Source organism: Hippocampus guttulatus, chromosome 16 (genome assembly GCF_054856545.1).
Source record: "Hippocampus guttulatus isolate MCC_2025c chromosome 16, RoL_Hgut_1.0, whole genome shotgun sequence".
Taxonomy (NCBI): Eukaryota; Metazoa; Chordata; class Actinopteri; order Syngnathiformes; family Syngnathidae; genus Hippocampus; species Hippocampus guttulatus.
The window spans coordinates 2,792,357-2,818,401 of record NC_141276.1 but is presented as its reverse complement, the minus strand read 5'-3'; the positions used below and the strand labels follow the sequence as shown (position 1 = coordinate 2,818,401).

Here is a 26,045-nt window from a genome sequence, read left to right as displayed (position 1 = left end):
GCACCCCGGTCGTCTATCCTCATAACCTGTTTGTTGAACAGCAGTAGGAGGTGACATAATTAGATACCTCTGCGGTAGCTGGAGGCTTCACCCATGGTTCCTGCACATCTTGCATCATACGCTGCCGTTAATGCGGAATTTGACGCCCACGGAGAGTTAAAATCATTTGTGTGGCAGAAGGATGCAAGACCACATTTGATTTGAAAAGCGCAATTGGCTACAGTCGGCGCCACGTGGTTGTCTTTACATCTGATGGCAGGACGCGTTCTCAAAATTACCGTGACCATGAAAATATTCGTATCTTAGCGCAGACTTTGTGTGAAGTGATTTGGAATTCATCGGTCGTGCTGACAAAAAAAAAAAAAGGATAAGTGCCATTCAGCAAACTGATGTCAGCAAGTTGGCCTTGACTAGATTTGGGCAACAGACAGTCTATAAGCCATCCTGGTACATTCCTCCGTTGGTCGTTTGCAGTTTGGCTTGTTCAGTAGGGCAGCATTTCTGTTTGCGTCACTGTGTAATTATGTGGCTTGTTTCAGATCTGGGATACAGCCGGCCAGGAAAGATTCCGAAGCGTGACACACGCCTACTATAGAGATGCCCAAGGTAACCTTTACTTGTTTAGTCTACTTCCTCATACTGCGTTTGTGTGTGTGTGGGAGCGACCTTTCTACAAAGTAAGACATTCGCTCCTTTTTAAAGAGATTGTGTGTCTTTTCCTTTTTTACAGCACTACTTCTGCTTTATGATATCACCAATAAGCCATCATTTGACAATATCAGGGTAAGGTTATTTTTTTTGGGGCTATGCGCTGCCTTTGTATTGTAAACTTCCTGCTTGTAAAAGCCCCATTACAAACCACAATGAGGGCTTCCATTCCCTCTTCCTCCACCGGAAGCGGCACAATGTTATCAAAACAGGCCGGTTTAGATCATGAAAAGCAGTAAAAGTGTTCCTCGGTGGCTCGTTCTCACAGCGATTGATTGATGGGCGTGCCCGTGGGGGGCGGGGGGGGGGGGGGACGAGCACGATGCAGTCTTGAGATATTTGTTTGTAAATGTGTCACACATCACTGCTGTCTTCTTCCACTTTTTGAAAGGCTTGGTTAAATGAAGTACATGACTATGCCCAGAAGGATGTGGTCATCATGTTGCTCGGCAACAAGGTGAGCAAACCTTTCTTTACTTTTTGTGTTACACAAAAGGAACGAGAGGATGACTGTGCCATCGCTTACTCCTCATGTGCATGTTCGGAAAAATGCTCACATTTGAACACATGAAGCTCAGTCGCCCCCCCCCCCCCCCCATTTTCTTCTTCGATGCATGAAAACACAAAAGCAGCCCGTCATATATTCAAAACACTATCATGAATTCAGAAGCTGGAAACCATTTTCTCCACAATGCGTCTGGTGATGACGAGTCTCCTTGCTCCCAGCAACAGTCGTGAACGAATCTGCCAAAAGGCGCCCTCTGGCGGTTGAGAGCGGACTTTCTGCTCAGTGGGGGGTCATGTCGTGTCAATGAGGCTTATTTGTGTTGAGAGCAGCCGGGATGGCGGCGTCTGTCCTCCACTGGAAGTGAAGTTTGCGACACTCCTTCGCTCAGCGGGAGCTTTGGCTCGGGAACATCCTCTTATCGGGCAGACATACAAGCGGGGCTGCCGCATAAGAGGATGAGCCGCGCGCCTGGGCCGACATTATGAGCCCTACCTGCTCTGTAACAATGAGCTCAGTGACTCTATGACCTCTAACCTCCAACCTTGGCCCAATATCTTGTTTTTATCCCGCCGCCTTACAGTCAGACATGGCCGCAGAGCGGGTGGTCAAGACGGAGGATGGGGAGAAGTTGGCTAAGGTAAGGTTGCTCTTCTGGAGGAATGGACAAAAACTCCCACAGACGCAGAGCGCATTACGGTGAATAGTCTCGTAAGCGCATTTTTTGTTTTTGTTGAAGGAATATGGAGTGCCATTTATGGAGACCAGCGCAAAGACTGGCATCAACGTGGAGCTGGCCTTTCTAGCGATCGCAAAGTAAGTGTAAAAGCTGCTTCACGGTGCTTCACTAATACCCGATACCAACTTCAACACCCAAACAGTTGATGCAGTTCTCAAAAAAAAAAAGACAAGTGTCCGTGTCAGGAAGCTTGCTCTCAGCTGCATGTGACGCATCAGTTTCACGTGTATGCAGACGTCCCTCACTCCATCGATGATCGCTCATGCGGGTTCATATTATTGCTTCCCCCACCGCCACCCCGCCTTTTTTTTTCCCGATACAATACAGTTTCTCAACTGCATGTCTCAGGTAAAGCATCCATTGTTAGCTTATTGAATATAGCCGACCACAGCTAATTAGTTGTAATCCATAATCGGCGGTTTGAGCACACCTGCCGCCGGCGTCGGCTGACACCGTGGCGGTACGCCATGAACTTCACAGCCATCCATTTATTTTTGTTTTCATACATCCACATCACTCAGCTGAATTGACCCGCCTTTTAAAAAGGGACACACACATTCAGTCATGGGAACTACCGTGAGGAATGTGTGGACCTGCACCTCACATGCATATACTGTATCAATTCTTGACGATGAAGAGAATGCCCGAAACCTCAAAATATTTACAGTACTTGTACTTGTCCGCACAGTACCGGTATTTTCATCTATTGAGGCTGAATTTAAATGGCAAGAAACGTCAAAAGCTCATTTAGAAGTAAAAGCGCTTTGTCAGTGGTTGTGATGGTGAACATTTTCCAGATCCCATTCACACAGAAGCAAGGATGCCGTCTATAAAAACAAATCAAAGGATTGCAAGGGGCTTTTATTGTCATGTTGCAATATGAGGAAGAGCATATCCAGATTAACAGTACGTGGTTTCACAATTACAATTGTCCCCGGAGGGCAACCGGTTGTGATTAAGTTTGACCCTCCGTCATTAGATTGCGCAAGGATAACAACTGTCACGTATGCAAGATGGTGGTGGACCCCAAAAAGCAAGCAGGCAGGAGGGAGGAGCGGGGTGAACTTGACGAATTATATTTAATAAAACGGAGAAAACTGAATCCAAAACAAAGTGCTAACAGCCAAAACTAATCCAAAGTAGCAAAACAAAACCATGACTGCAGCAAAAAAACTAACAGGAAAAGAACCATGACAGCAACAAACAAACATGACAGCAGCAAAAAGCAACAATGACCCGACACTGAGTGTTTTTATACAACTAATAATTACATAATGACCAACAGGTGTGCAGCTGCAGGGGGAGCCCTACAGTGCCACCTTTTGTCCCAAACCAAATCATGACAACAGCGTTCTGGCGGCTGAGTGGACATTTTGCTTCGAAATTAGGTTTCGAGAAACAAAGAACAGATCTCTTGTTGGGGCCCGCTCTCGCGTGCGTTTTCTGTTTTCATTTCTCAACCCATCCCTTATATACTCGATTTGCTCCATCCTACCGCTCATCCGCCCCCTTGCTATCTGACTTCCTTTCGTTCTCTCTCTTTTTTCCTTCTACCAGGGAGCTGAAGCACAGAACCACACAACAGCCAAACGAGCCCAAGTTCCAGCTACATGACTACATCGAATCTCAGAAGCACAAGACCGGTTGCTGCAGCCTTGTGTAGCTAAAGCCGACACTTGGCTGGGAGACACACACGCACTCACATGCACACATACACACAGACGGGGATCAAGACGGTGGGGGGGGGATAAGTATAGCCAATCCCAGCACTAATCCGCAGAAGTGAGCGTCCTCCTCTTCTCCACTCTACCGAATGACAGTGAATCCGATTGCCATCCCTTCTCAAAAATGTGAATATCACTCTGTAGAAAAGTGTTGTGCTCTTTGTGGTGACAGTTGTGATCAAACGAAAAAGCCAGATTTGACAAAAGGAAAACGGTAGATCCGTCTGCAGGGATAACGTAGAGCAGGGGTGTCCAAAGTCGGTGCTGGAGGGCCGCTGTCCTGCCTGTTTTCGGCTCTCCCAGCTGTGACACACCTGATTCAAATGATCAGCTCATCAACCAGGAGCAGCATTACAACAATCCTGATGATGTGAATCAGGTGTGTTGCTCCTGGGAGAGGACCGACTTTGGACACCCCTGATGTAGAGCTTGGTCAAGTTTTATAGGAACAATCAATATGACTGTTGATTAGGGAATAGAATGACTTTGTCTTCATGTCACATTTCAGAGGCTGTGAACTCAATCCCTTTTTTTGGCCTTACAGTCTTAATCTTCGCCTAGTGTGCAGACGGCGTCCGAGTCGAGCTGTAGCTACATCTCCACATGCGTAATGTTGTTCCAATAAAATCAATGGTTGCAGGGCTCCTGCCCGGTGTGTGTGTGTGTGTGTGTGTGTGTGTGTACACACGATACCTTGAGGCTCATACCTGAACTTTATTCAATGATTTGCTACAGGATCTTTCCATGGTTGCACCGGAGATTATTTCCTGCCCTGCTTCGAGAGTCCCCAAAACGTTTACTGTACATTCCTTATTTCACAAACACTCTGAAACGTAACCGTGTCTCTTTTTAACAATCGATGTTGTTGTGGAGACTGTACAGAAGCCGTAATTGTTTCATGCACTGTATTGTCTTGATTTGTACAATGTTCATTTTCAATGTTTGCTTGTCACATGTGTTCCTTCTTGGAGGTGTCATGGTGATCACAAAGTGCCATGGAGAAAAAAAAGTGCTTTGTTATCATATTCTATATATATATATATATATATAAAGTATATTTTGTAATGTATGTGGTGCTGGTTTCTACAAGTGTGCGTGTGTCATGATTAAGTTATTTTGAGCGAAAGTTGTGGGAGTCAGGTTGTGCAGAGGTCAATAGGCCACAGCGTGGCAGCAGCGAGCCTGTTTATTTTGTGCAACCTCAACGTGTATAAATGTTCAGTATTTGCAGGCCACAGAGATGATTCTGCATTCTTTCTGTATCTTAGCGCGATGCGTGATATCTCGATGGTGACCGCGGTTCTATACCCGGATTGTATGAAGTGAAGGATGCGGTTGAGTTTGTAAACATGGCGCACATCTGTGATTCACTGCAGCAGCCTTCGCACCTCCTCCTCCTCCTCCTCCTCTCACATCTACCGTATGAGTCAGTGTGCATCAGCTTGCGTGGACTTTCACAATCCTTTACCTCTAATCAGCTGAGCCACGAGCTGCACTGCTCTAAGCACGCGTACTTATCTGTGCTGATTCTCCAGCAGGTTGACATTTCCACCGGTGGAGGTTGGTGTGCTTGTTTGTGGCCTCTTATCAGCTCTCTCCATGGAAAATATTTTGGGGGAGTTTCTGTCCAAAAAATTATGATGCGGTGAGGCCTGGGATTTCTGAGAATGTCCAGCGGGTTTTTAAGACTATTAAATGATGAATTACCGTGTTTCTCTAGTTTGTGTACGTGGCAAAATTATTATGCTATCTATTTGTTCAGTTAGTGGTGACAATCATAAAGTAAAAAGAAAACAGAGCAGGATTACAATCGAATCCACTGTAAAAACCATGCGCTAAAATATTTTTGGGATACGATAGAGGGTTAGAGCCTACAGCCATTATGTTATTGTGTTGTAGTGTAGAATTGAGTCCATCCCACTGCGACATGTTTCTGTAATATTTTTAATTTTGGTTACTTCGTGCCAGTATATGATACGAGATCAGTACTAAACCAAACAAAAGTGAACATTATTTGCGGCGTTAGTTTTTGTCTTGTATCCGCTTCCGTGGTGCAAGTGTACCGAATGAAACAACCGCTGACCCGTTTCCTATAGCTTCGCGGCTGCTTTGCATGAAGAGGCCAGCTGGGCTGGTCCGTGAACGCACCTCCCTCTTCCTGACTGGACTTTCTACTTGGGCCGTACAGTCTGCTGACGGAGTTTTTGGACCGGGACCTTCGCTCCACGCCGCAAGCGGGTCACGCAGAGGACCACAGCCCCAGTCAGACTTTGGACCCGTTACTCGGTGTAAGTGGAGGGGGAAAAAGTGCGCTCGGCTATTTGTTCGTAGCGCTCTCACTTCTTCGTTTGACGCTCCCCGCTCGTAAAGGAGAAGCAGGCAGCATCCCTACAGCTCGCTCTTCGAGTCTTTCCCACCGGGTATCGAGCAACAGGTTGAGTCGCGGCAGAGAAAAGCAGACGACCATGCCGAGTAAAAGCCAGTACCTGCGGCCCCGGCTCTGCACGCTGGATAAAGGCGACAACGGCTACGGCTTCCACCTCCACGGGGAGAAGGGCAAGACCGGCCAGTTCATCCGGCTCGTGGAGCCGGATAGCCCGGCGGAATCGTCGGGGCTACGCGCCGGAGACCGCCTGGTGTTTGTCAACGGGGACGACGTGGAGAACGAGAGCCACCAGCAAGTCGTGGGCCGGATAAGAGCCACTTCGGGGCGGCTGGAGCTCGTCGTGGTCGACCCCGACACGGAGCAGCTGCTGAAGAAGCACAACATCAAGTGTCTGAAGGAGTACGTCGACGACGGGGTCCCGCTGCCTTTCGAGGATGAAGAGGAAGCTGAGAAGCACCGAGACGAGGAGGACGAGGACAAGGGCTCGGAAAATGGTGAGGATCGGCGAGCCGGCGGCGACGAAGCGGAGGAGGGGCGAAGCGGACGGTCCAGGGGGAGCACGCCCGTACCGGACAGGAACGGAGAGATTCACGGCGACGTCGAGAGGAAGCTGAGCGTCAATTCAGACAAGGTGAGTCGCATCGGCCAGGTACAGTTGGAAAAGAAAAGATTCCGACTTTACGCTACATTGACAGAGTGCAAGTATCTGTGATGGACACGCAGAGGTGGCAAAAGTACCGTACTCGCACTCTGTACTTCAATAGAAATACACACCTATGTCTTTAAAAAAAAGTTATGTACTTTACCAAAAATAAACACACACTGATATGAATTCAAAATTAAGATTGTATTTTACTCTTAATTGTATCCAATACCTGTGTCTTTAAAAAAAAGTTATGTACTTCAGCAAAAATAAACACTGATATGATTTCAAAATTAAGATTGTATTTTACTCTTAATTGTATCCAATACCTGTTTAACAATGAAAAAACGTTCCTGCACATAAAATAGTTTACTTGTTGTGTTAACGTGCTATAATTACTATAATTACTGTCATGATTCGGTTTAGGACCAACAGGTGGCACTGTAGGGCCCCCCCCCTACAGCTGCACACCTGTTGGCCATTAGGTAATTGGTTCTCTTAAAGCAGGGGTGTCCAAAGTCGGTCTTCAAGGGCCGCTGTCCTGCCTGTTTTCCAGCTCTCCAAGGAGCAACGCACCTGATTCAAATCATCAGGATTGTTCTAATGCTGCTTCAGAGCTGGCTGATGAGCTGATCATCTGAATCAGGTGTGTTGAGCTGGAAAACAGGCAAGAAAGTGGCCCTCCAGGCCCGGAGCTGGACATGCCTGGTTTATGGTGTCCGAATTCGTTACTTGTCTTATAGTGCATGTGTTGTGGCAGGTGTGTGTGTGTACAATAAACACAGAAGCTGGCTAAGTCGAGGTGGAAAAGTCTCAGGTGACATTTTGGAGTGAATCCTGCAAATGAGATTAAACGCTAAGAGCGATGTGAAGAATAACTCCGCTGTGACACTAACGTAGTGAGCTGCACCCACATGCTCTTGGCTGGATGGACATTTGCTGTGGGTGCTGCGATAGGACAAACAACATGGATCCCAGAAACAGAACAAGGGCTCATCAACTTCCTCCTCTCTAATATTTTGGAAGATTGAGGTTTTTGCCTTGCATCGGTCTTCAATTCACATCCCGAAAGAAGCCACTTTTTTTTCCACTTTGGCCTGCCAATGGCCGGCAACTAGTTGGGGCTGCTCGGGTTACCCGTGACCATAACGATTGGCCTCATACAGAAAATTGATGGCCGGATGTACTCGGAGACACCACTCGGTTCATATTTGTACTCATCCAAGACAAATGTTTTACAATGAAAAACAAACCACAAGAGCAGGATAGCCTTATTGTCTACGTAATCTCCTTAAATCACACTTGATTAAAAGACTTTGAATCTTTGTTTGTATGGGCACATTCTCCCTCCGCAGTGGCCACTTGTTGCTGGGGTTGCTCTTCTTTATCTTCTTCCCACACTTGTTTGTGTGCATGTGCGTGCGAGGTCGTGAACGCAGCATCGGGGTTCATTTAAAAAAGCACTAGAGGAGGAGAAGCGTTTCGAGCCGCTGTGGGACATCTGTGTTCCGCTGCGTTCTGGATGTTTACCCCTCAGGCCGTTTGTGTCTGTCTCTGTCTGCGCCCCCCCGTTGGCTTGCATCAATGCTGATATGTGGATGAGGGGCCAAAATGTCCACAGCCAGCAGCAAAATGTGTCCTTTCCTTTTGTCTCTTCAATGTCACCCACCAGCGTACAAACATACAATTAGATGCTCGTGGTGTAACAGTCGATCAGCAAAGCATAGTCATTTATTGATTGAAATCATTTAAAATGCTCAAAGTACATCTCAGTTATAGTGTAGTCATCACATTCACCAACAAGGTTTCTTCATTTGTAATTAACATGATTACACAAAAAGCTACTTAAGCAATGTCCTCAATAAAAAGAAAAGGCATGCCAAGGGTGAATCTTCCCTACAAATTTTCTTTAATTGCCCAAAAAAAAAAAAAGTACTTGTGTTATGTTTCGGTCTGGTTACGTTTGGTTTTGATTCCTCATGTGCGCTTTTTTCGCCACTTGTTGTCGTTACCAGTGTGGCTTGGGTGTAACCAATTAGCTCCCTCAAGCCTTTGTGTCTTGTCCAGGTGTTTGTCGTTGTCTCGTCACTTCGCTTGTAATTAGTTCCCTGAGTTTCTGTCAGTCTTTGTCGGGTCATTGTGAGCTGGGATTATATGAGCATATGTGTGCTCCTGTCATGTTTTGTTTCCTGTCTTAGTTTTGTTTGTTCCTCGTGATTTCCAGGCACTTTCTGAGTACTTTGACTTAGTGTTTTTTCCATTGTACTTCTGTGTGTATTTTTTGTTAAATACATTTTGGTCAATCCTCCCTGCTTTTTGGGGTCCTCCAACTACCATCACGCAAAACGTGACAGCTTGCGGTGAAATTCTATTTGGACATGCAAAGCAAATTCAAAGAAAGAAAGCGACAAATATTTAATATTAGGCATGGACTACATTAAAAAATACATTCTGGTTTTATTTATTTATTTATTTTTTTTGCGCCAAAAAATCTTAAAGGAAACGTACATAAATGACTCCTTCTCTCTCTCGACACTGTGATTGTAATCTGAGTCACACACGCAAAAAGAGAACAGAATTAGTTGTCGGGAAGCGGAAGCAAACAACTTTTACTGTACATACACTGTAGGCCTGTTTGTTCTTTTCTGGTTCATTGTTGATTGCAGTATTTGACAAAAATGGCATCTGGTTCATGCTTTCCCCAGCTGGAACTGATGAATCAATCAAAATGTATTGAACGAAAAAAAAAAATAAGTAAAAAAATAAAAAAACGTTGAGGTGAACTTGATGAGTTAGTGGCTCTTCATTTGTAATGGTGAAAAGCAAAACTTTTCTGCTACTTGTCTGCACTTGCCAGTGCAGAGTACTACGAGCAACAAAACAAGTATTTTGGGGCTTTGTTCAATGATGACGACAGAGCCTCTTTCATTATTTGGGGGCCGGTTCAACGCTACATGTCGTGACTTTCATTTTCGCAGGCATTCGCTAGCAGTCTCGCTCTGGATGATAGTACATTCATCTTTACATTGAAATACACTGCTCACGTGGTGCGAACGCATCTGCGTCACCGTGGCAACCTGGTAGGATTCTCCAAGAGCTTCCGGAGAGGGCTTTGCTCTTCGAACCCTCTTTTGTGTTGCTTCAAGGATCTGTCCTGGCAGGCGTGCTTGGACGTCAGTGTGGCCGCTAAACCAGCAGTGTGTGTGTGTGTGTGTGTGTGTGTGTGTGTGTGTGGTGGACGGCAGGATTCGGGCACAGGAAAGTCGGACAGGATGTTGGGAGAAAATGCCGGGCTGTGGAGCTGTAGTAGAAAAACACTCTGAGATGAAAGCAACATGGAGACACTCAAGTCTATGAGTTGAGTTCAATTTCCCCTTGTGCAAGCTCGACAGAGAGTTTGGCCCCAAATGATCTTTGTAGAGACTCGTGCATGCTCCTTATAAACGTCATGCAGCAGAAACTTGTTGTGAAAATCCAACAAATGCTTGTTCCGGACCAAAGGGAATTGTACCATTAGGCCATCTGACCAGTGCGTCAAAAGTAAACGTGGGAACAAGCGGTGTGTAATCAGACAAAATAACCGAGCAGCGCACAGGTGCAGAGTCTTTGTAGCTTTGTATGTGGAGAAACAAATGTTGCAAATAGCTGAAAGCGCCTACACGTTTTATTTATATAATTGCTGTGATTAGGCAAAAAAAAAAAAAAATGTTTGGAGACTGGAGACTGTCGTCTTTAGTGGTGTCGAACTGCAATGCATCCAGAGAGGCATCATGATGCAATACAAAGTTGATATTTAAAAATATCGAGTGCACCGTGCGACCTTTGTGTCTGAATCTCCATCCCGCCCCCCCTGAGCTTCTTATCTCATGTTATCTTTTTCGCTCCTCATTTTCAGCATTTGAAGAAATGCCTTAGGGAAGAGACAAATAAGATTGGAGACGAACAGAGGCCAAATTTTTGATTCGTCCCTTAGTGGAGATTAGCGGCAGCTACAGTAATTCATTTGAGTTTGGATGTTTTGGAGAGCCTTTCTGTCAGCCCGCTACTGTCTGGGAATCTCTGCCCTTCAAGGAGTGCGCTGGTTTCCCGTCATTGTTATCGGTGGGAGGTGACCCCACCTCATCTTTTTGATTGTCCTCCTACGCGGCCTCATCAGAGAGATCGGGTGCTGCTTCAGGGCAGCTAATTAGCGACCGTATGTGGAGGTCGGCGTGGATATACTGTAGCTCAACTTCCTATCGATGATGTCATCATCTTCTTCACACAGAAAACCGTTGCACCCAAGTAGAGTTTTGCGCCAAGACACGATGAAGCCCAACTTCACGCTATCATTTCAAGAAATTGTCGGGGGGGTAGACGGAAACATAACCAGGTTTTTTTCTTCTAGTTTCGCTTCCTTTAGGTAGAATGGTTTGTTGTGCTACTTTGTCATTCTGTAGTCAAGTATTCTCGACTAAATGTTCACAGTTTAAGCCCACAGCGACTACGAGCATTTTGCCGATGGTGTGCTGATTTTGCGCCCGAGATAACGCCACCACTGCACTGACACAAAACACATAAAACAATAAAAGGTGAACAGATACTGATACGGGCAGGTTAAATATTAGTCAAGGTTCAAAGTAAACAGAAATTCCAGCTGATGGCGTGTTTGTTAGGTTGTGTGTTACTTAAGCGGGCATTGTTCGCGTTTCGCCATTGCATGACGTTGAGTGTGTGTGTGAGTGTGTTGAAAGGGCTGGAGTGTGTTCATGTGGTTGCGCGCACTGTGCGTGTGCTGGTGTCTTTTTGTGACTTCACGTGCGCCTGATAATGTTGAGGAGTTGCCCTTGCCGCCTCGAAGCTTTGTTGAGTGTTGCCTTTCAGAGCAAATGCTCCGTATGAGCCACCTTCTAATTTGATTAAATAGTGATTCAGATGGTTACTGTATCGATACTTATTTGTCCGGTTTTTTTTTCCTTACTGCATGACTACTTCCTAGTTTAAAAAAACAACAACGTAATACCTTATCTTTGCTGTTATTGTTTTTTACATTCCACGATGTGGATTGTTGACATCACTATAACAAAGTTTGATGTTAATAATTCCACATTTGACGAGTGAATTTGTCCTATGAAGCATTCAAGTGAATGCTAAGTGGGCTTTCACTTTTCTCCTCATTCACTGATGACGCAGTGTCGGGAGCAAGCGGCATGATCAACTGTTAAATAGTCCAACCGCAAGACGAAGAACTGGATTCAAATGTGATTTTTTTTTTTTTTTTTTTTTTTTTTTTTTTTGTGGCTTTTTAGCAAATCGATGCCATCCAGCAAAGTTTTGCTACAGTGGCAGACACAGAGGTCCAAGTCAACAATCAGGCCACAAATGCGCCGTAGCTGATCAAAGTCACATTCACTCGCGGTATTTAAGATTTCACAGTCAAAGCCTGTAAGGGGCGAGTTCCCTCTGTGAAGTCGGTACGAGATGCTTTCGCCGCCAGCAGGCAACGCGCAACCTTTAGATGAATGAAGAACTTTGGTGCAAGAGAACTGAGAAAACTCATTCTGGATTCTTATGAATCAAAGAACAATTATGTTTGAGTGCCGTTGAGTAACAGTTGAAGTTGGCCGAGAACCGACGACAATATAACCTTTGACCTCGGGGTGAGCTTATGTTCATCGGATCGTTTTTAAAGTGAATTGCGTTTTTGTTTTGCCGTATGCTGAGGTTTGAAAAAGACTCATTTTACTCTACATCGCTTTATTGGATCAAATATTACTCGAACGCTGTTAAAATAATTCTCATTGCCGCCGTTTAACATGAAGACGGCTTTTCAGTTGTCACAGCATGGCAGAATGACCGTCATGAAAAATAATGCCCGTGACTCATATCGTGCAAGTGCGCTGTTCACCAAAAGAAATGTTTTGGCGAAAAACATTCAAGGCAAGCAGCTGGCTCCATTTGTCACGTATGCAAATCATAATGCGGCGTGTCACTAATACGTCTTAGTGACGCCCGTCCAAACAACAGCCCCACTGTGCTGTCATGAGTCCAAGGCCACTGTGGCCCAAGCAGGGACTGAAACCTGGGCCTTGTGTCTGTGTGTGTGTGTGTGTGTGTGTGTACGTGTGCTTCTGGTGACAGTGATTTTGTCGCTACCAGAGCGAGAGTCCACAATGCCACATTCCAGTCTGCTCAAGGTTCACCACCCCGGCCGGACAATAAGCGGGAGGGCCGCGCCCTGCCGGGGGTGGAGGGGGAAATGACTTGCTGCTCACCCTGAAATAGACTCACCCCTACTTGTCCCGCTCCATTCCCACCAAGAAATGGTGATAATATTGTCCTGTCCCCTTCCATTTTTCAACATATGCATCAAATGATAACGAAGGGCCATCCGTCTCGTCTTCTGTCTATCGAAATAAAGTATCTATCTGCTGTCCGGTTGATCTGAGTTGTGGTTGTGATCTTGAAGGTGAGGCAGGGGGACAAGAAGGCTGGCTTGGAAGATAAAATTCGCTGTTTGAGCGGACTCGGTTGTCAGTCAGCGGCAGGTCATCTAAATGTGTTTAAAAAAAGAAGACGCGTGCTGCTGACTTTGATACAAGGCAGGACCTGCAAGGGGATCTTCGAGATAGTCCAGACTATTAATCAATATCCCCCCGTCACAGTCTTTATCTCTGCTTTGTTGACTGACATTGTTTGTCTACTTTCAGCCCCCCCACCCCCACCCTCGTGTCGATTGTAATGGGAACCCTCTCGAGAATGTAGCTTTAGTAGCCTTTTGTGGAGTTTGTCCCATCACGGAATGAAAGTTGGGGACAGTAGCTTGCTTTGTTTTCCCTCCTCTGCCTGCCTCCCATCTGGTCCAATGGTCCTGCTTGAAATACAACACCCCCGTCCTGGCCGGGAGAGTGGTGCGCTCCATGCACTCGAGTGCACAAAACCTGCAATGGGACAAGGTTCACAATGGTGATTTTCGTGCGTTGGTCTGGGACGTTGTTAATCTGTGCCAAAACGACACGTGACAAACATAAGGCCCGTGAGCCCGCTTGATTGGTCATGTCGCGGCGTAACCACGGTCCCGGCCAAGTGTCACTGTGCGGTTATTCTTTATGCGTGATCAAAGGAGCCAAACTTGCGGGAGCGGCGCCCCCTCTCAATGAGGGGGCGCGAACGAGAGGAGGATAAGCGAAATCGAGACTTGAAAGAATGACCAGCTGAGCGTGACAGCTTCACCGTCACCGCAGTTTGCCGTCGCAGATGCGTTCGCAGAAGGAGGCCAATTAATATTGTAAAATTAAAAAAAATAATAATAATAAAAATAACAACCTCCACTTAGACATTTTGGGAGCTATTTTTTGTAGACAGGCCGCATGTGCGCTTGACGTAAAAACTGGCGCATCTTCATTTTCGTGTCGGGGCCTTGAATGTTTCGGCGTTGCGGCGGGCCCGTGGGAGTTTTTGCACGCCCTCGGCGTAGGCTGGACTTTAGGACGGGTGAAAGTTGTGGTGCAAGTGGTGCGATACAATTTTGCACAGGCAGACACTTTCATGACATCAGCACGCATCGAACCTTCTAAAATCATTGTTGAAATCAAGTCATTGATGTCATTGAATGATGCAGTCTCCAAGTCCCCACTTCACAGCGGACAACTTTACATCATCCGCAAATGGAGATCTTGCCCCTCTGTGAAAATATTTTTTTAAAAAAAAGGAAACTCAACCCATGCACACCATTAGAATTGCCCTGGGCACGAAAATAGGGTGCTTTACCTCCTTTTTGACAAAGAATAAGAACAGTTGTGTGAGATGAACGGGGCCACGCACGAGGAGAAAGAGCCCACAGCCAGAAGTGCTTCAGTCTGTGCGCATGGCAGGCCTGCAGTTGCTCATGCTCGTAGAATGAGTGGCAGCTCGCACACTCTTTGGCAAACCACAGACAGGCTTTCTCTACATCAGTCTTGCTGTTAAAACCACCCTGTGCTCAGCACAATGTGTCCTGCCATCAGCCAACAGATTTTTGTGTGTGTGTGTTGGGGGTGTGTGGGGTGGGGGGGTTGTCAATTATTGGTCTCATGCAAACATTTTGTAGAATTGGTATGATCAAAAAACACGAAATATATGTTTGTTTGTCCATCTGTTCATAAGTTGGAAAGTTAATTCATGGAGGATGGCGAAGAGAAGGGAGTTGCCATGATGGTTCTGGGGTGTGGGCGTGTTCCCTTGATGCCATATTCCAAATGAGCATTTGACTCATGTTTTTGACAGAAAAATTATTTTTCAAATCTCCGTGCGCACTCTGCCAACACAAGAACCAACCCCGGGAATGAATGAAGGCCTCCGCGCGATGAAAATGCAAACTTCAGCTTCTAAGCAGCTCATTAAAAGCCCGATTCAGAAGCAATCTTGTGACTCGCATGTGTTTGGAGAATATAAAACGAGGCCTGGTATTGTTTCGTAATGATTGGTATTCAACCCAATGTCTCCGGGTTTTTTCTGTTTTTTGTTTTTTTTTAAATGCCTCGCAGAAGCGAACATTCAAAGTCCACGCTCTGTTTCCGTTGTCAGGGAGGCCGCACTTGTGCGCTCACTGGCCACTTCATTAGGTACACCCTCACAATCACATCGGCTGCATCAAGTTCAGTTTTGATCCATGCTATGATGGATGGACGATAGATTGAATAATGAGATAACCGTTGCGATTGTCGTGACGCTGTATCATATCGAACGCCGTTTCTAGTTTTTTATTGTTGTTTACGGACTCTGTGGGAACACAATAAATCGTATTAGGATCATTTTCACTGAAGCATAAACGTACAGTCGAAGACAAAGCGAAGTTGCCACTTTTCTTCTCTACGTGGCAGGAAATAGGTTTCATATTACATTTCCTGTTGTTAACTATTAGTCAGTCAATAATATATTACCTCTTGTTACAAATGATTGACTCCGATTGAAAATTCGCTTGGTGGTCAATTCTGAATGGACACGACCGCAATTTAAAAGTTCAAAGTAAGATTCATGTATCGCGTTTAGAAGTTGTCCAATAATGGTCAATCAGTACTTTGCCGTACATGGAATCCATTTTGGAATCCGTTTATCCTCACGAGGGTCGCGGGCGTGCTGGAGCCCATCCCGGCCGTCTGCGGGCAGTAGGCGGGGTTACACAGAACAAAAACAATGAAAAATTTGTTGTTGTTATTTCCCCCCCCCCAAGCAAGATTCACGGTCATCCTGCTTGTAAGTTTTGGCCTCCTGCTGACAAGCAAAGCAGCAGAGGACGGTGAAAACATGCCCTCCGAGATAGTGAGTGACGGATTAGAAGTGGATTAGGAAAATAATCACTCACTTGCTGCCTTAATTGGATTACGTGTCCTCCCAGATGTTGTCTGATCCCAGTCAGGACATATTGTGGCTCCTCTCGCATTTGGTCACCTTGTTTGTGTTTTCAGATTTGGTTCCCTCTCCTGAGTTCCATGTTTGTCACACCTTTTGTTCGAAGAAATTGTGCCAGACACAGAAACATTCTGTATATCATTGTTAATGTGCCATTTTCTTTCTTTCTTTCTTTTTTTTTTTCTTCAAACGGCACCTCCCGTACTTAAAATGCTCCTTACTGGTGTCAGGGGGCGTGTGCGCGTGCGTTTCTTTTTTTCTGCGTTTAGAGGGTTCGCGTTTAGATTTTGCTTTGATGTCAGGAAGTTGGTCAGAGCAGAGGGAAGCATATTGAGAGAAGATGTGTCAACAGTTCCTGTCGAACACTTCCCTCCTTAGAGGGAAAGTTTTTTTTGTCACTGCGAGGCGGCTCCTCTCGAAACAATGTTCTTCCGCACGATAGAAAACTTCAATACATGACGTTGAACCCGAAGGGCGCTCGATGCTCTGTTGGTACAACAAAGTGCATCGCGTGAACGATCGCTTCCTCGTCCGATCGAGATTAGCCGGTTGAATTGTGCAGGTGACCCGTTTAGTTCAGACAGAAGGGTGGAACTGCCAAAGCGGAGTAAGTTGAGTAGAAAAATCCACCTGTTTTTATCCATCTTGGGGAGCTGTTTTGCCATCTACTGCCACCTGCTGTCCACTGAAAATGACTTCACGGTGCCTAGCAAACAAGTGAGCAGTGGCGGTCGTTAGCTGAGCCTTTAGGCACTATGATGTCAATTTTCAGTCGACAGAAAGTGACAAAATGGCCGCGTCCTGAGGTGGATAAAGACGGATGGGGGTGGTGAAAAGAACATCATTGGAAAGAAATTTTTGACCTTTGACCTTTAAGTAAAATGAGGGGCAAGACTGTGCAGTTGGATGTTAAAATGTCACCAATGACAAGTCTTTGCTTCCAAAAAATGCTGTATTTCAGTAAAACGTACTCCATGGTCAAGAAATGTTTGTATCTTGGGAAACTGCAAGATGTAATGGTATGATCATGTATCGGTACTCAGTACTGGCGAGTACTCAAATGTAAGTGCTTTCGCTTCCTGACGCTCGCTCTCAAAAAAGAGATAGCGGTGCAACCCCAACTTCTAACTTTGAGGCTAGCCATGCAACTTAATTTTCAAAATAATGACGGTGTTTGTTGTTCCGCAAGGCCGCAGCTCAGTTTCGCCCTGATGACACAGTATCGCAAGCAACTGGCGCTTCGGGGCTTTGACGCGCTCTCCTTGTTGCAGATAAAAACAAACAGATTAGCTGGCGGCGAACTGAACATCTTGACTTTGCGGCTGACAGGATGTGCTCCGTCTCACTGTACGTCGTCGAGGCCGTTCTTGAGGCGACAAGGAGTGACAAGCGTGTTGACTCAGGCAATTCAAGACGAACATTAGCTTCATCACTTTCCTCCGTGCTGCGTACTTTGGATTGCGTCAACGGGCTCCGCTCGGCACTTAAGGTGAAGGATGACAAATCGGAGACAATCGCTTTAGTGTAATGATTGACCCGCCTGTTGAAAGTCCAACGTGCTTATCGGGCGCGCATCTGATTCGCGGAAAACATGTCCGGCGCGCTCGGTTGTCCCTCGACACGCGCAAAGGTGCTCATTCCGCGTTACTCTTGACAACCAAGTGCTGTCAGAACAACCACAAAGACGCATTTTATCTTCAAGAGAATGAGAGTCACAGTGCTGGACTATACCATGCTCTCCTGCATGGAGGATTTAAACTCCATTGGAAGTCTTTGTCAGTCTATCTCAACGTCCCTGCCATGACTGTTTTTTTTTTTTAAACTTTAATGTGACTGCCTCATATGCTGCCTCTTGGTCGTCATTGTAAATGAGAAATTATTGTCAAGTGGCCGACCTGGTTCAATAAAGGTTAAAAAAAAGAAAATGATCATCATTTCCAGTACGGAACAATTACAGCAAGCTTGATTGTTCAATCATGCTTAGTAATATCAAATCCATGCGGTTAATAGACACACAAAGAGAAGTCGTCTCGGGGCACTTATTGCCAGCTTTTCTAGATGGGTTATGAGTCATTTCAATATAATTAGACGTTGGACATTTTTCTCCCTGACAGAGGGCAGTCGCTCGGTCACAGTGACAAAAAGGTTATGATGACTTCACTCTGCCGTGCGCTTATAACTCATCCAATGTTCTTTCTGATCGCTCGACTTCAAAATCTATGAACGTGTTCTCAGCTAAATAAAGAAGCGGCTTCATCTTTGCAACGGAAGGGAGGGCCGGGCATTTAGGAGGTTTTTCCTGGATGACAATAACGCGTCCTGCCATCCCGGAGTGGGGGGGGGGGGGGCTGGAGGAGACAAGGTGATTGGAGGTCAACACCCAGAATCCATTGTCCTCCTTCGGCTCCTGAAATGCGCCGGAAGTGGTCCCTTCCTCAAGTGCCCTTTGCTTACCCCTCCTCAAAACTTCCCTCCAATCGCACGCTTCCATTCAAGAACCACTTCCTTCCTGGCGAGCAGCTGGTGTCAGGAGGACTCAAAGTGCGCTTTTTTTTTCATCGGGAACTCTTGCAAACGCATCGCTGAGCGCATCAGCGTGCAGCCACCTCCTGCATGTTTGACCTGGGAATCATATTCATGCTTAACGATTCAATCGAGCTCTCATTCATCTTTGTACCTCTCGTTCTTCACAGGCGGGCCCCCACGGTTGGAGAAATTTCAGTTCATCAGGCCTTGTGTACTCACACACACTCTTTAAATATCCGCATTCTCTCCTCCGTCCTCTTGCAGGAGGTGAGCCCCGAGCTGCGACCACGTCTGTGCGTGATCCCGCGAGAGGCCAACGGATATGGCTTCAACCTGCACAGTGAGCGGGCGCGGCCGGGCCAGTACATCAGAGCCGTGGACGAAGACTCCCCTGCGGAGAGGGCAGGACTGCAGCCCAAAGACAGGATAGTCCAGGTACTGACTGACGGCCACAAAGCATTCGTCTAATTTCATAGAACATAAAGCCGCTTAGCCTAATGCTAGCAAACATGATTGAGGTGCAAACTGAAAGTAGCGCGCTGCAGATGTTAGCGTTTATGAAAAACCTTCAAACGACTTCTGCTTTAACACCACAACCGGAGCAGCAGCACATCTAAACAGAACCTACACCAAAACTCACAGTCATATGTTCGCTTTGGGCGCTTGGAATAAATTAGTCAAACGAAATCATGTGATACTTTTTAACTGCAAGTGTATGAGGAACACAAGCAGACTTCCCACATAGGAGGAGAAACAATCAAGCAAACGTACTGAATGTAGAACCCCAAGATTTTCAATATTTGGGCATCGCAAAAATATAAGCGAGCGTCTGAGTCACTCAAATCCCTCGGTGGTCCCGTCTTGTTTTGGAGTTGAATGAGTGTTAAGTAAAGAGGAATGTGAGCTAATAGCCACTCTGTGAGGTCTGAAATCGCCTGGAGTGTAATTGTCTAACTGTGGATTAATCAGCATCATAAAGAATCTGGCGCAGGACCACTGAGGAGGCAGTTTGGTACTCGGCCTGTCAAATTGTCCTTGAGCAAGGCACAAGTAAATCAGTCAGTTAAGATTTTTATTTGGGGTCCCAGTGAAAAGCACAACAAGTCCACTATTTCACCATCCACCTGAGAATTACAATTTGAAGTGTTCCATTAATCTGCCATGCACGTTTTTTGGAATGTGGGAAGCCAGAGTACCCGGAGAAAACCCACTCAGGCACAGGGAGAACATGCAGACTCCACACAGGAAGGCCGTAGCCGGAATCGAACCCCACACCTCTGCACTGCAAGGCCGACTTAATAACATGTCGACCACCGTGCCGCCCGAGCTGGAGTGTTTACCAGCTAACTTTTTCCAGAAGGCGGCGTGCACCCTTGGACCTGGTTGCCAGCCACTTGCAGGACGACTTCTGGTTCTGGTTTGAATCTTGGCTCGCGATTCCAGTGTGGAGTTTCCATGCTCTCCCCATGTTTCCTCCCACACTCCCGAAACCCTGAAGACTCGAAATTGTCCATGAGCGTGAATGTACTGTAAGTGTGAAAGTGAGCGTGAGCGCTCGTTTGCGTGTGTGTACCCTGCATGTTGCTCAAAAATCAGCTCATAATGCCGTCAAGGGGTATAGATGATGAATGGATCGCTTCATCTCTTATCAAACCTGCATCGATTTGAAACGGAGAGACGGTGAAACCTCCGAGGTGAAGCACAATCTTTTACAGGGTAGAATGGTCTGGTAGAATTCTGATGTGTTCAGATTTAGCAATTAGCACCAAGGAGCTAATTCTTTCGTCCCCAAACCTTTATTTATTTATTTTTGTTTTATTTTGATATTTGGAGTCACATTTCATCCTTCATACAAGTGGAGAAATAAAGAGGCTGTCTAAAATATGGACGAAGACAGAGAGGTTGCACGGATTTCGCAGTCCTCCCCTCCGAGGGCCCCCAGACAGTCTCACCACCCACTGAGGATTGGGCTTTGAGGGGAGCGGACCGCCATTGTTGTTGCTATTACTGGCCATGCTGCTATTGTCCGGCTTCCTCTGTGGGACGAGCTTAGACAAGCAGGTCCACCCTGTGACGTAATCACACACACACACACACACACACACACACTCGGAGACATTTCTCACATGTTTTCCCATGGCGATTTCATCCCGGCACACTGACTAGAAAGTTAGGCCTTCACATCAATTCGGTCACATGAGACGCACTCAGCGGTAAACCCCGACCGGTTCTATTTGACGGATCCCAGAAATGGCATTTGGGTTTGTCCGAGTTGATGTTTGAAAGAATGCGAGTCCATGAATCTGTGTGCTCAGACTCAGGATTTCCTGACCTGGAGCGGACAAAGTGATAATATTGACCAAGAAATCCTGTGTGGGAAACAAAGCGAACCCATGGGGATATTTTTATTTTCTGCGTTTGTGCGTGCGCGTTTGTGTGTCCTCAGGTGAACGGCGTGTCGGTGGAGGGCAAAACACACTCCGAGGTGGTGGCGACCATCAAAGCCGGCGGGGACGAAGCCCGCCTGCTCGTGGTCGACCCCGACGCCGATGCCTTCTTCAAGAGGTGCCGAGTGATCCCCACCTTGGACCACCTGACCGGTGAGAGGACACGCCCCCTCGCGCAGAATTGCACCGTCAGCCTGAAAGCAGTTACTTTTTTGCAGTTAAATGACTGCGTTTATCTCTTAATGGTCCACCGCAGCTTTATTGTGAGGAGACACCCTGTGTTGTCAACAGGCCGAAAGCGTTTAAAAAAGTCGGACTTTGCCTCCTGGTGGCTCCTAAAAGCTGCTGTCGCACTCGCTCCGTCCATCCATCCATCCATTATACAAACCGCTTCATCCGGCTCATATTTCTGTCTTCATCTTCTTCTGCCAAGAATTACACAGAGCACCGTGATTTCCTCCGACTTAGCAACCGTACTTTTTAATGAAGTGGTACTCTTGAAAAAGCAGAACCGCTGAAACAACTCCTTGACTTAAGTAGAAGTTAAAAAGAATAATAATACAGACTCCGAAGTGCACTACATAGCGAAAGCTAAAAGTATATGTTTGTCAATTATTTACAATATACAGTATGTTTTGATAAATTGGCACAAAACGAAAAAAAAAAGCCATTCCCCACTTTTATGCACACTGCTCCCAAATGAGAAAAAGAAAAACATCACCGGGCACAGCTTTGCTGCGAGCTGGATTCTCACACGATAAGCAAGACTGAACTGGCAGCAGAGCAGAAGTGTGATGATAAATGAAAAAAAAAACCACGCCTTACCTTGAATCACGTTGATGTGTATTTTTTTTAGTACTTGAACACTCGAAGCTGGTGATTTTCCAGCTGGCGCAACAAATCTTCCAAGAATAATTAGTCTGGTCAACAACTTCCACAATTATCTTAAATGAGGCTGTGGATGGAAAATAACTTCCTAAGATCGTTCGTGTTCACTCTTTTTATTTTTTTCTGCCACTTTATTAGACCAGGTTGACTTTAGCGCTCACTATTAACACTTTTTTTTATGATGTGTTGTCATCTGCCGAGAGTGAAACTAGTAATGAGCCTATTTAGCCAAAGTTAGGAATAGAAAGTTTGGTTTATGACCAGATGTTGCACGTTTTGAGTTTAAAAAAAAAATTGCATAGGACTATACGCTCCTAATTTTTAACCAAGACAGGTCGAAAGAGTTGCTGCTTGGGTTTTTTTTTCCTCTGACTCATTCCTGACAACGCCCCTAGAGGGAGCCCCAGCACAGTCACGTACGTGTGTGTGCAACTGTGCATGTGGTCGTGTGTGTCCAAATAGTGCAACTCTGCGGCAAGACACTCGTGTAGTCATGGTGCTGCCAGCTGTTGGCATGGCAACCCAGGAGAAAAAGAAAGAAACGCACTTCATCGAGAAAACATTTATTTAAGAGACACAGCACTTTTGATCATCGCGCCCCTCGAGTCGTAAGCGGTGGACGAGCTGTTTGGTGGAGCATGACAGGCCCGGTGAGAACCGCGAATGCCTTCACTGAACCCCTTGCAAATGTTTCATAAACTTCTGGAGTGTTTCCATGACGGTCGCTCTCGCACTCTTTCATTAAAACTACAAGTGCACTGCGGGGAAGATATTCCGGCGAGGCGTTTCCCAGGTAACCGTCTGTTTTTCGCACGCTGCCTACTCAGAGGGCACCTGCCTACGCCGACTCTTAACTCCACTGCCCTTGCACACTCACACACACACACACACACACACACACACTGACCAGCCTGCACCATTGTTTGGTTTCCAAGGAGTTCACTCCGAGTGGCCTCTCAGCCTGGAGCTGCATGAAGACATGGAGAGGCTACTTTCTAAACCAACACACACACACAAATAATAATCCAGCACACACACAACTACCGTGCATAGACAGGGAGGGCTCAAGGCGCAGATTAATACTGAAGGACAAGCTATTATCTCCTCTAATAGGCCGTCAGCCGCCGCGTAAAGAGACCTGAAAGATGGAAGGTAAGGGATGACTATAACATGACGTTTTGTTTGTTGTATGCCAGAAAAGCTGGTGTGCCAGTTCCAGGGCAGAAAAAGCAATGGCGTGACATTTAGAAGCACTTTGGTTCAACCTTAGGAGTAGAGGAGCAGCAGCTAAGCAGTGAACATCTCACTGAAGATGAACCACGCGTGAATAATAGATGACGTGGTCATGCCTGTGCCATGTAATAGAGTCGGCGTTGGCGGTGTTCAAGGCGAGCGGAGCTCTGGGCTCTCTGCCGCACGACTTGAAGTGAAAGTATCCCGCGGGGGAGATCGGCGAGAGGTGACGTTTGTGTTGTTTTCCCCGCCTGCAGGTCCATTACCCGAGCCCGGCGTCAATGGAGGAATGGACGAGAAGGTGAGACTTGAGAGCACGATGGAGCATCTCATTCCTTTGAAAGGAGGTCAACGTTTCTTTCGATGAGTTAGTAATCACCAAGTTCCGCTCGGACTGGACGTACTTTCCTGTGATTGTCTTTCAGTGTGGGCCGTGCCGTAGAGAAGGCTCCACCCTAAGACCCTAAATGCTCTTTTTTCTTGAGGGGGGTGTTTCAAGCAGCAGAGAACATTCGAGAGGAACCCTACTAGGCCACATGCTCGACGAGGCTTTCCCAGCCAATCGGCAAAGAAATTATTTTTGTTGACTTGGTAGGAATACTTTTAGTGTTGGAGCCCACGCAAACTGGAGCATAGTCCGCATTCTTCAACAAGCCAGTGGAACGCTACATGAGCTAGTGAGCGACTATGTGAACCAAATATGTAAAAACGGGGGCCTTCCTCTCTGTTAGGAACTGTATGTTCAGCCCCGAAAGTCCTCTTTGGTTACATAACCCGGACCGATGAAAAAGCAGAGCGGTGTTGCACAAGGTCATGTGTCAGGTGGACTTTAGACGGGTGTTGGTTTGGGTTAAAAATTCTCTGAGTTGGATAAGTTTTACGAGCTCATGTTTAGTGGCCTGTTGTTCTTTGCTGCGATGCAAAGTCCTCCCAAAGTCGTCACCTCAGCTCGTTTGTGGGTAACGAGTGCCTTAGAAGGACGGGAAACATGTGACTTTTTGAACATTGAATCCTCACAGGAAACACATGTCGCGGCGGTTTTCTGTTATGGTGAATTTGAGTGAGATTTTCCCCTAATGAATTGCGATTCAAGCACGCAGATGGTTTAAATGACAGGCGGCACAATAATTAGTAAGTCCCCCACATCTCTCTCCCCCCATGCTGCCATTCCCACAACCGCATTCAGAATGCTTATATAGTCTTTGTGTCTTCTTTTTTATGACCGTTTTAATAGAGCCATTATTTCAAAAACCCTTTCCAGCCACTCCACAGCCTCGAAAACCGTCACCAACGCAAGGCTTCCCCCGTGTGGTGGTATTTGGTACTCCACTATTGGCAAGACGCTGTCATTGAATAGAATCCCAAAGGAAAACCAATAGAATATAATACAGTACATGTTTGTTTTTTGTTTTTTTTTCTGTGCAAGTACAGATCAGAACTGCACATGCACATTCGGATTGCCGTTTCTTTCCAGGCGCCTCCTCTCAAGACCTCTCATGCCAATGTTTGTGTCGCCAGGTGAACGGCAGAGGCACCGAGAGGAACTCCAAGATATCAGTCAGCCCTTCGCCATCCAACGCCTCGTCCAACGCCTCGCTCACAACCCCAACCACGAGCACCCCACCCGACGTATGTCTCAGCACAGCACAGAACATATCCGAGGCGGTGGCGGGCTTGTCAACCGGGAGTGGCAATAAGCATCTCGGAGCTTGTGTTTTGCTGCATTTTTTGGATGACCGAACTGAATAATTTGTCTGGCTCTTCCGCAGGGTGTGGCGACGGAGGCCATCCCAGCTCTAAACATGAGCCTGCAGCAGGTGAAAGAGCTGGCCCATCAGAAACGCTCCAATAAGAGAGCCCCGGCCATGGACTGGACCAAGAAAAATGAACTATTCAGCAACCTATAGGGCCTTCGGCTCGCCCGACACACAACTACTACTACTACTATGACAACTACAACACCATTTTGTGTTGTGGTGATTCCCTCAAGCATCAGAAAAGGCCCTTTTTTTCAAGAAAAAAATCCTGTGTCATGAACATTCTATTAGTCCCTTCATTTCTATCCGTGAAAAGATAGTCCACAAATGATCTAACTGTAACGTACTACTAACCGTGAACGACAACTGGACTGTTCGAAATGTGTGTGTGTGAGTGTGTGTGTGTGTGTGTGTGTGTGTGTGTGTGTGTGTGTGTGTGTGTGTGTGTGTGTGTGCCTGCTGCTACGCCCACTCACCTGACAATCACTTTAGTTTATCGGATAATCAGTCAGAGTGGATCAAACGTCTTAAAATGTATTTCTGTACTCTTGTTAACAATCATTTTTGTGGGGCTATTTGCTTCTAATAACAGCACATGTGATTCCATGTTAGCACAATTTTATGAGATGTTAGAGAGAAGAAAAAAATAGGGTGAATGTCATCGTTGTGCTTCATGAATGGGTTTTTAACTGGGAAGGGGAAAAAAGGCGCACTGATAGCTTTAAACAGGACTGATTTTAAAAGGGGTTTCTCTCATCATGTATATATGATATATCATGTATATTTTTTTCCATTTTTAATAGAATCAACTCCAAAATGAAAGTCGGATAAAGCCTCGCATCTTTTAGTCTGTGATCGTTTTAAACGTGTCTTATATGCTCATTAAAAAAAAAAAACAGACATTGTAAAATGTTTATTCATTTCTAGTGATTTGTAGTTGGTTCAAGATCATTTGTCTTCAAGAATGTTTGCGCTACTCTAGATTTGTGCGCTCCTGCTACTCTAGATCTGTGCGATTATTTTCCAAACGAAAGATTGACTTGTGTGAAGTTGTTGTACAAGCCGGCCTTTGTAAGCAGGGAGTGAAGAGTCTCTATTGTAATAAAGCATTATCTTATGA

The 26,045-nt window shown here is 46.1% G+C and overlaps 2 protein-coding genes across 4 annotated transcripts in view; both read left to right on the top strand.

The window, feature by feature from the left end:
- Window positions 1-5,395, top strand: part of LOC147192476 (ras-related protein Rab-37) — a 9,097-nt gene extending 3,702 nt beyond the window's left edge. The window contains exons 4-9 of the mRNA XM_086133632.1: window positions 540-606; window positions 731-783; window positions 1,100-1,165; window positions 1,797-1,853; window positions 1,953-2,029; window positions 3,510-5,395. Coding sequence (XP_085989758.1) covers window positions 540-606; window positions 731-783; window positions 1,100-1,165; window positions 1,797-1,853; window positions 1,953-2,029; window positions 3,510-3,615 — 426 coding nt within the window. The 3' untranslated portion in view covers window positions 3,616-5,395. The remainder of the gene's footprint in view (window positions 1-539; window positions 607-730; window positions 784-1,099; window positions 1,166-1,796; window positions 1,854-1,952; window positions 2,030-3,509) is intronic.
- nherf1b (NHERF family PDZ scaffold protein 1b) lies at window positions 5,153-26,045 on the top strand. Of its 3 annotated transcripts, none has more exons than XM_086133630.1 (7): window positions 5,153-5,236; window positions 5,773-6,693; window positions 18,865-19,035; window positions 21,047-21,200; window positions 23,426-23,469; window positions 24,687-24,797; window positions 24,938-26,045. In XM_086133630.1, the coding sequence occupies exons 2-7, from the start codon at window positions 6,142-6,144 to the stop codon at window positions 25,073-25,075; spliced, it is 1,170 nt and encodes a 389-aa protein (XP_085989756.1). In that variant the 5' UTR covers window positions 5,153-5,236; window positions 5,773-6,141; the 3' UTR covers window positions 25,076-26,045. The 3 variants fall into 3 exon arrangements, with proteins under 3 accessions (XP_085989756.1, XP_085989755.1, XP_085989757.1); XM_086133629.1 differs by having other exon boundaries at window positions 5,215-5,321; XM_086133631.1 differs by lacking the exon at window positions 5,153-5,236 and having other exon boundaries at window positions 5,537-5,964; window positions 6,047-6,693.

What these genes read in the sequence shown, in the direction of transcription:
- nherf1b (XM_086133630.1), top strand. Translation starts at nt 6,142, where the DNA reads ATGCCGAGTAAAAGCCAGTACCTGCGGCCCCGGCTCTGCACGCTGGAT. An exon ending in ATGGAGGAATGGACGAGAAG is followed by an intron (nt 23,470 to 24,686) that starts GTGAGACTTGAG and finishes TTGTGTCGCCAG; the next exon opens with GTGAACGGCAGAGGCACCGA. An exon ending in CCACGAGCACCCCACCCGAC is followed by an intron (nt 24,798 to 24,937) that starts GTATGTCTCAGC and finishes GCTCTTCCGCAG; the next exon opens with GGTGTGGCGACGGAGGCCAT.